Source organism: Strigops habroptila, chromosome 1 (genome assembly GCF_004027225.2).
Source record: "Strigops habroptila isolate Jane chromosome 1, bStrHab1.2.pri, whole genome shotgun sequence".
Taxonomy (NCBI): domain Eukaryota; kingdom Metazoa; phylum Chordata; class Aves; order Psittaciformes; family Psittacidae; genus Strigops; species Strigops habroptila.
In genome coordinates, this window is record NC_044277.2 from 98208518 (window position 1) to 98222401 (window position 13884).

Below are 13884 nucleotides of genomic sequence, written 5' to 3' on the forward strand. Positions count from 1 at the left end.
TGGGGCAAGGAGCAATGTGTTAAATGTTGGGGTAAGGAGAGTTTTTCCCTATGCTTCCTCCTGTGCAAAGCACACTCTTCCATCAAAAGAAATGTCATGACTAAACTGTTAGAGGAAAAGACTTAAATATTAACTTCAGTATATCAGCTTCCTTATTTAGAATGTTAGACCTAAACCAGGCAGAAGGAGAAGGTTGAATTACCATGTCTCCAGAAGGTGCTGCCCAGCAGAAGCATGGATGAGAGCTGACCAGGCTTGTTCCTAGAGCTCCTGAAAACCACAAGCTTAAATGGGTATTTAAGCCACCCAGTGTGAGGTCTTCCCAAAGGGTTTCCAGAGACATAGGCCACTCCCATGTTTCTGTATCCTTAATGAACTGGAGGAGCTCATGGAGCTCCTTCCTCACAAACCCAGAGGTATACCTAAGCCACCTCCATCTAAGGGTGTCGCTGAAGGATTTTTGAGGCTCTGAGTCCTATAGGCAGGAAAAAACACAGAAGAAATATGTCATGAGAATCAGTAAAGGTTTCTTTTTATTTTAATTCCCTTTTACATACACCTGTGGTTTGTCATTTTCTGCTTGTTACTTTGGTCCATACAGAAAGCAGAAGTGGAGGAATGTAAACCAAATGCCTGCCTGACGACACACACAAGGTAATGTCCCCGTAACACATGGAAAGAAATCACAGTTTTGTCCTTTAGTTTTTCAGTTTTCTCCCTCTTCTGAAGTGAAGCAAGGTATTAAAAACCACTTCAGTGAAAGCACTCATGTTGGAGGGGGAAGAACACACCCCAGCTCCTTTCCATCCTGCTCAGACTAGAAAAAAAAGAGCCAACATATTGAAAACAGACTCTCTGGGCAGAACCTGGAAGACCGCTGGGAATGGCCAAGGCCTTTTCTAATGCCCAGACCCCATCACCTCTGGTAACCACCATGACTGGGTGGGTCACCCTAAGCTGTTGAGACAAAGCAATGAATTTTAGCAGCAGGTCTGTCTTTTCATGCATACCTCAGCTCATGCAGATGTCAAGAGATTGACATAGTGTTTCTGAACACGGGGATGGGCCAAGAGGATGGGTTTGGGTGACAGTGCTTGGCTATGCCTGTCCTTCCTCTTCTGCAACCGACTGACTTTCCTCTCCCACCAGCTCAACCTCATACAACCTGTCCTTTACAATATTTTACCTCTAGCAACAAATGGCTTCTTGTCCACTCTTTCCATTAGCTCTCAGGGAAGCATGTAGACATACAAAAATAAAAAGGTAAAAGCTTGGCCTCATGAGAAGCACCCAGCTCTATATTTAGAAGGGCTCATGCCTCTCATAATGCTCTGGTTTAAATAGATACTGCTTCTCTGGTGAAGTCATTGCTTTGTCTTCTGTTCTAGGTACCCAAGGTCTGCCTGTTTGGAGAACACCCTTCATTTAAGCTTGTTTTAAACAGTCTTCTGAGGGGATACTTGATCTCTATTTCAGAGGATGCAGGCCCAGGCATTTTGGAAACCCAGTGCACACCAATCCCATCCATCTCAAACATTTTAATCCCATGCCTTTTTCTAGCCAAATATCTACCACATCCTAAATACCCATGTGTAGAAGCTGATACTAATACAAAAGCCTAATGTCACTTGTGAAGCATTTCAAGAAAGAAGACTGCCACTCAGACCATCTTCTACCTCTTGATGTCTGCTTTCTGGCCTTACTTTTCTTATCTATTGATCTAAAGCAAAAAGATACCCTGAAATAGGGGTGGCAAGTAAGGTTTTGAGAACAGGAGAGGTAATTTATTTGAATAATTATCCTTTTCCTCTTCAGAATTTATGGGTGAAACCCACTCCATGGAAATCAACAGACATTTTGGTGTTGATTTTCATGGGGTCAGGGTTTAATCCCAAATTGATGCCAGCACATCTGTGTTGTTGCACACCACATCGCTAGCCCAGAATCATTAACCTTCAGTCTGAGGAAGATAATAAAATACAATCAAATTCCTTAGTTAATGTGCCAGGAAAACAATTGCTATGGTTATAGAGAGAAGTTATTCTGTGGGACACAGGTGAAATGATTCTGAGTTCCAGGTTCTCACGTGGAAGTTGTTCTAATGTACTCCACTTTTTCAGGTGAAAAAGATGGAAGAAATGCCAGTGAGGAAGAAAAAGAAGAGAAAGTTGTACTGACTTTGTTACATGCCCCTCATTTGCTCTCTCAAGACATCCCTGTTTAGGAGAAAGCATAACTGTGCAGTGGAGTCTACCTCTGTCAGAACCGTACTGGATAGGGAGTTCTGCCTGAAAAGAAGACAGATTTATAAGACTTCCTAATTACTTCTGATCATCTGGGTCAGCTCTTCCATAACTTTTTCTTTTGTTCCTGGCCCTGCCAGACTCTGAGCTGATTTCCAGACCTGCCCTCCCTTCCTGGAGTCTTGCAAATCCATTACAAATTAGGACAAAGCTTGTTTCACTCTGTTCCTGCAAATGTTGCCTTTGGCACCCTTACAAAGCAGCATCACTGCCAATCAGTGCTGAATGCCATCAAGAGATACCATCAGAGAGATGGCCACAGGTGGGTGCAGTAATGACTGCATAAACACATGCCACATATGCAAAGAGAGTTCAAGGGACAATTCTGCAAGTGTACCCTGAAGTAGCAGCACTAATGGACCAACCTAGAGAAGGATGCAGAAACCACATGAGGAGATCAGAATATTTAACTTAAATTAAACAGCAATATGTAACAGCAGTGTACCAGCTCTAACCACGAGCCCTCTGAAGACAGTGGAAAAGCATGGTGTGAGCTTTGCAGGTCATACTGAATGGCTTGAGATCTTCTATGAGCAAAACATGAGCAAGTTCAGTTGAAGGTTAGCAAACCTTTCCCTGGTCTGTGGGAAAGGTTTCAGAGGATCTTCTTTAATCTTTCTCTTAATGCTCCCCTGTGACATTCTTTTTCCCACTTGCCTCCCAAGTTCTGGCAAAATGATATTATCTTGAACTTTTTATACTACTGAGCTAGTTTAAACCTGGAATACAGCATGAAACTTGGAGAATCTGAGTTCACATGCAAGTAGGATAGAAAACAAAAGAAAGAAGGGGCTAAGAACATTCCCTAACAATTAAAACAGCTGAGTGTGGCTAAATAACCACAGTGTATGGCGGAGAGGTGAACAGACTGTTCTGGACAGGAACAGATAAACCAGGATTGTTCTATGTGACAGCTGATGCCTTGGGTGTCCTTTTATTTAATCCCAAACAGCGAGCCTGGTCTCTTAATTCTCAGCAGAGTATTTCTGTAGCTAGAGCTGGAAGCTTTATTTTAATTCCATTATGCAAATTGTACATGAGTCTTGAACTGTGGTCTAGATTCAGATCTGTTTTGCCTTGGCATTGGACTGAGTTAACTCGATTAACTTCAGTGGAGTATCTTCTGCCTTCTGCCAATGAATATAAAATCAACATCAGGTCTGTTTCTAACTATCCTGCCCTAGAGACCAGCTTTGAATGACTCCGTCCGCTTATTATAGCTATTCTGTCCACCACAGAGAACTCTGTCCACTTGGGAGAAGCCAGAAAGCCAGACACTGAACAGACTCCATCAGAGCACTCAACAGAACCTGATGAAATAAACAAATGATAACTCAGAATTAGTATTTTATTGTTGATAATCCTTCTTAAGTGTGGCTTAAAGACAGCAAGTCTTTTTCTTGCTCTCTGTGCTCTTTTCGTATAAATTCACAAAAAAAAAAAAAAAAAAGACTGTTTTTTTCTGAGCTCAGTGTTCAGAGCACCGAGTACCTGTGCTCTGAACCTGGTGTAATGGGTATGATGAGACCTGAGCACTGTGCAGCTGATCTCAGCAAATCATGTTTCCATCCTGATGTTCTGGATTAGTTTCGAAACTGAGAACTAAGATTGGCTTCTAGGTATTAAAAACCTCTGAATTTGCATCCATCTAAAATTGAAAATGGAATGCTTAACCAAATTCTTTAAATAAGTTTTTTGGGGTTGTTTTGTAGAGCCAGTTTGGAAAAAAGAAGTTAAATATGGAGAAAAATTCCAACCAGTCTGAATTTGGGATCTATATAGAGGGTAGGGGTGTCCACCCTGCTGGTGTTCTTTTTGTGCTCTTTCTGTGGGGAAAAGCAGCCTCAAAGATCTAAGATGGTTGATGGTCCACCATAAGCCTCATGCTACAGTTGAAGTAGCTACATGGGAGTCTGCTAACATTGCCAAAAGGTGATGTCTCAGTCCTAGCTTCAACTGCTGATTCTCAGTAGAATATACCTGCTCTTATATATTCAAAACCTTCTATGGACCAAAGAGCAGCCAGTGAAGATGTCTTCTAATGCTGAGTAAAGAAGCACCCTTTGCCTATTACAAGGCTTATGTATAGAGAGCAAATTTAACCAGTAAATTAATTTAACCACTAAATTCAGCGTATGAGCAATATTTCTATCTATCTCAGCACAAGATTGCTTGATGTCTCTGAGCTTTAAATGACCAGTAGGTGGTCATAGGCAAAGGTGGGTTCTGAGTTGCATGTCCGTGCACATCTCTCCATCCCACCTCATTCACAATGGCCTGTGAAGATTTCCTATAGAGAGGTCAAGAAGGACATGTAAACACTAAGAACAGATTTCTGGCTCAAACTTTCTGGCCAGCAGAGCACTACTGGGTAAAAAAAAAAAAAAACCAAAGCAACTCACATTTTTTTGCTCTTCCTGAATGAAAGCAAAATCAATCTGGATTCCCCAGGCTTTTTTTTTTTTTTTTTTTAATCAAAGTAGTGGAATTATGTTTTCATATTTTTCAGTTATTTACGCATCTTTACAACAGCTCATCTCTGCATTGTTTTGCTCTCCCACCATTAGCTAAGAACTAAGCTTCAGTTTTGATTTTATGAGAGGCCACAAAAATAGCTTGGGTGGAACAGGATAAGCCCAATAATTTTTATAGAGATGGCAGGACTTGCTGCCTCAAGACAAAAAATTCCTTTGAGCCAACATTATTTGCTGTCTGCAGGTTCAACCTTTCACTTCCATAGGCAAAACAAGGAGAATCACCTCCCAATGACTGTCTGCAGGGAGGGACGTGCTCTTTATTTTACTCATACATTTTGTGAACTATCATGTTTTCCAGGTAAACCCAGACAGCCATGGCCAAACATGGTGGAAATTTATTTATAGGGTCATTCACAAACTCATTTTCCTTACAATTTAATATTTTAAAAATAATTTCTAGGGTGCGGGAATAGAGGAATGGGGTATAAAATCTACTCTGTCTGGAGAATCACACTGGATGCTTGAAAAGCTCTGTAGCTGGCCAGGGATATCATATATATCCTCTGTTTACTCTGCAGAATGTGGCAGCCCATCAACAACAGCAGTAAAAATAATAATAACCAAAAATCAAACAGCAAACCTGTTCCAGCATGAAGCTTGTTGAAAAATGCCAATTTTCTGAGACCTGCCTGAGGTTGCAACATTGTCTCCTCTATAGCAGGTACTGTCAGCAGGGCAGTGGCATGGTGAAGATCTACATTAACCTGCCCATGGTCTTAAAACAAATCTTCCTCACCTGCTGAGCATCTTGCAACCATCAGTGCAATGTCTATTTGTGGTATAGGATAAACAGTTGAGGAGCATTACACCCCAAGTTTGGAAAATACTGCCGCAGATTTTTTTATCCTTTTGCTTCCTCTTACAGCTAAAATGTTATAAAATTCAGATAACGCCAGAAAGAGAGGATGTGAACCATATTACTGCTGCATAACTTTCCATAACAAGGCACAGATTGGATTTTAGCAAACTCGTGGGCACCAACAACTGTAAAAAAGCACATACCCCAAATAAGAAGCAATGTTGCACATTGAAAGACTTCACAGGTTCATACAAACTGTCCCTTAAAGGTCAACTCTTAAAGTGCTTTCTCTTATTTCATGCAGTCCTATTTCAGGTGAAAGAGTCATTGACCATAGTGAGGGATTCAAATGAGTTAACGGATGTACTGATCACTCTCCTCATCATCAGTAATCCTGCTTGAAGCTTTCTAGGTGGAAGGTGTGTAGAAAAATCAGCCAGCGAAAAAGCAAGAGAACCCAACCTATAAATGAGGTTTCTTAACTTTCTGAAACATCAGAACCTGAAATTTAAAAACTTTTAAGCCAGCCATTGAGTTTGTCAAAGCAATAAACAGAAAAAAAAGCCCAAACCCAAATCCAAAACTTTCCTTTTAATATATTTTTATAGTTTAAAAAATGGAAAATTCTTACCAGCACTGTGGATGTTCTACAACCTTCAGCCAGTTGCCCATAAACAGACAAATAAAGCCAATCCCTAGCTGGAGAGTTCAATTTCAGGAGATCTTTGTGAACTGATTTGGCTTTGATATGTATCAGACAAGAAGAAGAGTTGAGGAATAGCGAGAAAAAGGACAAGACATGATCTCATCTGAACCTAGACCAAGCAGTATATTAAAGGTGTAAAAACATTTGTCTGCACATATCCAGGCAAAGCAGAACCGACAAGGCTGCTGGCAAAAGTAATCCTTATGAAACACAATGCTGAGGAACATTTAACGGCTCTGTGTCCATCCAGAAAAGAGGTAGATCAAATAAGGACTCATAAAGAAAAATAGACTGTGCTGTTGTGGGTGGCAATAGAAGAGGCACTGGGCTGGTAGGATGAGATGAACCTGCCAGGGATGGAGATTCCCTGCCCAAGCCCAACAACTCTGTGGCACTGGAGTTATTGGGCAAGTTATTGGGCAAGGAGATTCCTACTTGTGTGAGCCAGTTAGCTGAGATACTGCAGTGCACAGCTCGGCCTGTGCCAGCCCAGCAGGCTTAGAGAAGTGAGAGGGTCTAAAGACCCCTGAGCGTTGCCAGCTGCTTTACAGGATATGAAGAAAAAAGCCACAAATCTGACACCATGGAGGAGGGAAAACTAGAAAAATACAGGCAACCAGCTCCTTTGGACCTCCTTGAAGTGAACTTGAGAATGTCTGTGTGTTTCCTGCACACCAACTCCAAAGCAATATGCTCTCTCTGCTCCACAATCCCATGTTGAATCTCAACCAGGATGCAGTTCACAAACACTGTCCTGCCTGCATGTTTGCAGTGGTCTCTAGATGAACCACAGAAACATGTATTCTCGCCTCACCACATTTTCGTTTTCTGTGGCCTTCAGGGTATGTTTGCATTAGTAAATCAGACAGGAAAGGAATTGTCACCCCGGGTGGACTCAGACCTTTGGATGGGGCTAAACTGTCCTTGAGAAATGCCCACATTTCCTGATGATGGAAGAAGAACAGGGGAGCCCACTCTGAATTTAGAGGCTTTGGATAAATGCCAGCAGGACCACTCTGCTTGCCTTTCGAGGGCAAACTGTGGTTTCTTCTCTGTTTTTAGACATCACAGGTCTAACCCCTTCCTCACTAAAACCAGTGAAGGATGTTCTTGGATATCTAGCTAATAGATTGTGACTATACACTTGATCAACAGTTTGTTGTCAGCCCAGGAATGATAGCAACAGGCTTTTACAAACATATAGTCTGCTGTGCCTTAATGGCAGTTATTCCTCTGTTTTGCTATCAACATTTTCTGAATTTCTGCATGCATATTGTTCATGCACATGAACACCTAGGAAAAAAAAAAAGAAAATCTTGTATGCATGATTTGTAACTGAAAGAATTAAGAGAATATTTCTTCCCCTGTACATCCCTTGTGCATGTAATTTTTATCTCCACTTAACATTTTTCAGACATTTATTCTAAATAATCGAGTGACAAATGCATTTCAATGAGGGCTGCATTCTAAGAGGGGTGTCATATTTGTTAATAAATAATTTTATGGCTTTTGCTAATTCACTGAACTTTTCTAAGTGATTGTTAAACATGCTATTAATATTGAATTCTCAATAAGAAATACAAGCAAATAGTGAGTCACTGGTGGGGTTTTTGGTATTTTTCCTTTCCTTTGTTCCAGCAGTGAAATGATACTAAGAAATCTCTTCAAGTGAAAAAGTCAGCAGGGTCATTGCATCTGCTTGGCAGGTTTTAAGCACAATGTACTTCTGGAAGGTGGAAAGCCAGAGCCAGCATATTCAGTGTTCTTCTCTCTCATTGGTGGTTCAGCCACATGGGATGCTAAATATCGCAGCTGTACACACTCTGACAACCAACTGGTAATAACTTCTGCCCCCTTTGATTGCCTTCAGAAGCCATACCAGCATCTGCGAGAAAAAGACGAGGAGTGAGTGTAGCTGGGCCAACCCAGATTTCTGCAGAGCTGGTTAGCTCTTCATGCCAAACTTTCACTAGAGTTGACTTCTCTTGAAAGATTACTTAACTTCTCTGTAATACTATTGCTAGTATTGTTATAGGAATAACAACAACAACAACAATAATTAGTGAGCATGAAAGATTATTCTTTGAAAACCTTACATTTAAATAGCTGCCATTTGGTGTTAAATGTTTTTGATGAGATTTGACTTACTTTAATAACACAAAAGAAGTAAAGAATGTCACAGATAAATACTGGCTTTTAAAGACCTGCTCATGTATGTCTGCAGCTAGTGGAGAGGTGTCTGACAGAGGACTGCCTCTCATCCACCACATACCCTACCGCATCTGAATCCAAAACTCAGAGATATCAAAGGGAGCAGGTTTTTTAGAATCATAGACTCATAGAATAGTTAGGGTTGGAAAGGACCTTAAGACCATCCAGTTCCAACCCCCCTGCTGTGAGCAAGGACACCACACACTAAACCATGTCACCCAAGGCTCTGTCCAACCTGGCCTTGAACACTGCCGTGGATGGAGCGTTTACCACTTCTTTGGACAACCTGTTCCAGTGTCTCACCACTGTCACAGTAAAGAACTTCTTCCTTATATCTAACCTAAACTTTACTCGTTTTTGGATCAGGCCCTAACCTGAGAGGTTGTTTAAAGATGTGGGACACAGAGTCCAGGTCCCAACTTCTCTTCCTGACCTCCTTCAGAGTTTTGGGGAAGTTAGTAAATTGCCCTCAGAACACTAGCTGGTTGCATTGGCTGGATGCATCTCAGAAGTTCTGGTTGATGTGACCCATCAGCTGTATCTAAAGGATCAGGATAAAAGGCAGATTATCCCATTGGCCCCACATACATCCTAAAGGACTTCTGCAGACTTGCCCAATACCTCTTTCCTATTCTATTTGAGTAACAGTCAGGTGAGGTTGAAATATTTCAGTTACTAGAAACATGCCAAGAGGAAAAAAAGAAATAAGAAAAAAAAAAAACGCCATGAAGAGCTGACTCTCAGACTGCAGCAAGTGAGTGGTGGTGTTACAACAGGGGCTGAATTGAGGATCCAGGCTGACTCAGCCAGAGTCCTTCCTTTGTGGAAGCATGTACTGCAATAGGAAGTTTAGTCGCTGTTCCCGATTTCCCACTTCTGAGCAATCTTGTATCATGCTTGGAAAACAGCAGAGACCCTTTGCTAGATGATCTGCTGGTGTGAAACAGCCCCAACACAATACATGGTTGGCCAACAAGGCCTGTACCTCTTCATCACTGCTGCAGATGATGTGTATCAGAGAACAATCTTTTGGCACACCCTGCAAAAATCACCAGCAAGAGAAAATCTGCATGGTGACAAAATCTTCCTGGCCTCTATCTCCTGTAGGAAGGGGGCATTTCCTTGTGCAGTTACCCTTTGGAGGTAACTGCAATAACATTTCTTCATCTGAGCAATAGCATTTTCTCATCTGGTTGAAGTTAGACTTGTTAACATCAGCTAAGAGTCTGACCTGGTGCACATACATGTGTGTGTGACCAAAACACAAAGAATAGGAAAGTTCAGAAGATGTTCAAAGGTGACCATCCATGAGCAATTCCTGTACTTTTCTCCAGCAAATATTGCCTTTGGATCCCATGAACTTAGGTGTGTCTTGCTGCATCCATAGCTTGTGCTGCTGGGTGATACAGACAGACTGTTGATGGAGTCTTTCTCCTAATGAGGGTTTTGGCTAGTGAGAAACAGGAAATTCAGAGGGCGGAATGAGAAGCAATTTAGAGGTTTAAAAACTGACTGAAGCCTGTTTCCATGAGCACCCACAAAAAGGGAGGGCTGAGTTGGCTACCCTCTCAACTGATCTTAGCCACAGACACTGAGGCACACATACCCAAGATCTGCAAATTCCTGCCCTGCCTCAACCCACTTGGAGGGCCCCTCTCTCTGCTGCATCTGGAAGAACAGAAATGTCACACATTCTGATAAGCACATTTTCCATCCTGAAACTGCACTGGTTTCTGGCTTGCTACTGGGACTCAGGTCAAGGAAAGGAGAACAGAGTTGTCTGCCTGCATTCAGCAACCATGAGCTGTTAACCCTGCTCACCCCAGAGGAGCATTTTGCAAAAGAGTGAGATTGCCAAAGGAAAGAACATGTGGCCAGTGGTACTGAGCTGTCTGCATTGAGTGCTTATCTGAAAAAGTGGGCAGTTATGACCCCCCAGTGGGTCTTGGTCAGTGGTGTGTGTGTTACCAGGCAGACTTTATAGGGAAAGAGCAAACCAAACTGAAGACACTGATGCTGAGGGTGGCCTGTACCCTCGCAAGAAGATGGCACTGCACACTCCCTGCAAGACTCTTGCTTTACTGGGTGAGACTCCTGTCCTCCTTGGCTGCACACACTCTCCAATAGGTCCAAAGACCATGTTGCTGGTTTGCAACCCTCCCTCGCAAACTCCCAGTATCTCAGTTGTTCAGCAGTAGCAAGGCCCACGGGTCTGGATAGCCCTGCTTCTGTTAACACCAGGGAGACTTAGATCACTTGAGAATATGTATGTGATCAACAGCTGGCCACATTGGTGGCTCACTTATTTTTTTCCATATAACTTAACTTCTCGTTCCACAGAACAGAGAAACTGTATGGAAACCCTTGGCATCTGATGCATGGCCTGATACTCTTTTGCCCACTAAATGCTCTCCAGGAACCTTTTCCGTCCTTTTGCTTCTTTTTTCTCCTTCTCTCTTTACATCACTGTCTCTCTTTCTTCTTCAACAAGAACTGTAGGTCTGTCTCCATCGTAAAGCCCAGAGCCATTCAGGTACTCCTCATCTTTGTTGTACTGCTCTGGTCCAGAAGAAGGCATGGAGTTTTCAGAAATAGACCCATTTTTAACATAACCTGGCAAATTCCGGTGTCCATTGAGGGTCCCTGGTATAAGTCTTGTATTGAGATGGAGGGCAAGTGCTCCTCTTGTGGCTACATTTGTGATGCTGGTGTGGGAAACCATTGGTCCATAACTGTAGGTTGTGCTCCCACTTCGTGCTTTTCTTTTAAAGTCAAGTGCTAACGTCCACCTGCTCCATGACTTCTTTATTTCTGCTTGGACCTGAGAGATAAAGGGGTGAAAAAAAGCATAAGTAGGAGCAGAGGGAGGCAGAAGGAGGTAGTTTTCACAGACAGAATGAGTGAGAAACTCTCTGGGGAGTGAAATTGGAAGCAGCACTAAATTCACATTAAATCTGCCCTTTCCAAATGAGATGTTTGACATTGGGAAGCTTGAATAGCTGAAAACATCTAACTGAAATATAGATTAACTCTCTCTCAGGGTTAAGGGACATGACCAGTTCCCCTTATGGTATGGATTTTATCTCGGTTTTACTCTGTAGAACATAAGCAGCATATTTTTAGTTGCATTTCTTCTTAAAAACCATAAACTTAGGCCAAACCAGCCTTATGCTGGACCAGTCTTATGCTGGGCCGTATTCTGTTCTTTCCCAGTGTATAGCCACTGACCATCTAGTTTCTTAGTTTGCAGGAACAGAGGGAATTAGTGAAAAAAAAAAAAAAAAGACATTAAAGCATATCACTTTGGAAATAGAAAAAAGGTCAAAAAGCCAGGACAATCAAAACAGCTTGCTGGTTAGGTAAGCTACTCTATCGATTCACTTTTCTTCCTGCCACAGATCTCAAATTAAGCAACACTAAACAGCTCTTATGCTAGAAAAAAAAAAACCCGCATTCTTTTTTCTCCATTAGCTATTTCTAGTAGGTTATTTATTGGTGGCATATTGACCTGGATGCCTTACATGTCAAAACCAAGGATATGAACTTTCTATGTGGACTGACAGACTTTTCATTGACTGCAAAACAGGGTTGTGTCTTGTGTCTCTAGAATAAGTGAGGATATGCTCATGCGCATCTGCCTTACCATATGTGTGTGGAACTAATGTAACAAAGGAGAGAAATAATTAAAAAGCTGGTGACATACCTCTCCATTGCAAAAACAGTATATGATGGCAACAAAAAATCCCTAGAAGGAAGAAGAAACAACATACTAATGTTAATCTCGCTGCATGTGAGTATATCTTTTCTGATGACGCTGCCCAGCACCCCCGTGTTCCTCTGAAATCAATTACATTCATAATATGCAGTATAAAATATGTGTAAGAAACCTTGCATTCTTCAGTAGCACAGGAGAGACAGATCAACATAGACATTTCCCTGCAGACTACTGACAGAGCAGATAGATAGACTATGTAAGTCCTCTGGGTCATGGTTTAGCCATACGGCTATTATCACCCCCAGATCTATTGCAAAGGTTCTGAGATGGTGATGGGTGCCTGGGAAGCTGGTGGGGTCTACCTCACTGGGCATGTTTACAAACTTATTGGATAAACATTTCTAGTGTTCTACATGTAGCTCATCCTGCTGCAGGACGGCAGGGTGGAAGATGGCCCTGATGGGGCTTTTCCAGCTCTGGCTGTAAGTGGGGTAGCCTGCGTGTGGAGCAGAATCGGCTTAATGGGATCAGCAAAGGAATTCAGATATGAACCAATATGTTGTCCAATAGTTTACCCAGGTCTTGTTGAGGTAACCCACTGTTTTATCCTATCTGCACCCAACAGGGATTGTGGAAGCACATGAATGTAAGTTGGCTTCCCATCTCTTGGGCTCCCCATCTCCCCATTTGGCTCCCCAACTCTTGGTCAGTTTCTCTAGACCATCACCTGGCCAGACCCACTGTCCACCTATTATCATCCACACTGGTCAACCATGATGATAGGTAATAGCACGTGAGCCAGAAGTTTATCTCTCAGGGAAAGGTGTGCAGTGACAATCAAACACTGCTCTGCTTGTAGAGGGTTGCGTGTTCTTGCTGCTGTGTCTTACGCAGGACCAGTCCTGTAACTGAACCTGCCCTTTGCTCAAACCTAGAACTGAGAAATCCATTCACAGGACTGAAAGGCATCTTGGGACAAGCAAATTGGAAGCTAATTCAAAACAATATGTCTGTGTGGATCTCTACCAGCTTATGTCTAACCTGGATTTAAAGGGATTTATTTTGTGGGGCAAGTTATCTTTCAGCAGAAACATTTTTTTGTTGGACACACTGAGCCTTTATATGTTGTGTTTAGCAAATATAAAACATACTTGGTGCTAAAATACTGTCAAATCACCTTGTGAATGAAATCTGGTGTATTGTAAAAACAGTGCTGCTTCCAAAGACAACCTTACACTTTCATTTCTCTCCCCTCCCCACTGAAATTCTTTCAGTTCTTCCTCATAGTTTAACAGTTACTGTACCTGGAAAGAGTTGAACAGCATTTCATAGTGCATTTGAACTTGCCAAAGAATCCCTGACACATCTGTGTATGGCATAGCCATGAAAACAATATAGTGAACGCCAAACAGAGGCATAAGGACGAGGGTAGATTTCAGCAGCTTCCTGTAGCAATAAGGAAAGAGAAAGACAAAGAGGAAATTAGAAGATGGAGCAAACCTCCCAGCCAAACTTGTCCGTCTCATACCTTGGGCACAAGTTGCATGTAATTTCCTAGTTGCTTACATGTCCTCTTGACTAGGTTTGGATATCTTACATTTACACAGGCACTG

At 42.1% G+C, this 13884-nt stretch overlaps 1 protein-coding gene across 3 annotated transcripts in view; it reads right to left on the minus strand.

Annotated features, from left to right (window-relative positions):
• Nucleotides 1–507: 507 nt before the first annotated feature.
• PTH1R (parathyroid hormone 1 receptor) overlaps nucleotides 508–13884 on the minus strand; it is a 121552-nt gene continuing 108175 nt past the window's right edge. The window contains exons 11-14 of one of the 3 annotated variants that reach the window (XR_003992183.1): nucleotides 13576–13717; nucleotides 12260–12301; nucleotides 8931–11377; nucleotides 508–8230 (exon numbers count right to left, since the gene is read on the minus strand). Coding sequence is in view for 2 of the 3 variants with exons in the window: in XM_030491604.1 (XP_030347464.1) it covers nucleotides 11015–11377; nucleotides 12260–12301; nucleotides 13576–13717 (547 nt within the window). In the remaining variant the exon portion in view is untranslated. Of the gene's footprint in view, nucleotides 11378–12259; nucleotides 12302–13575; nucleotides 13718–13884 lie in introns of all 3 variants that reach the window. The other 2 variants (XM_030491604.1, XM_030491617.1) reach the window with 2 other exon arrangements.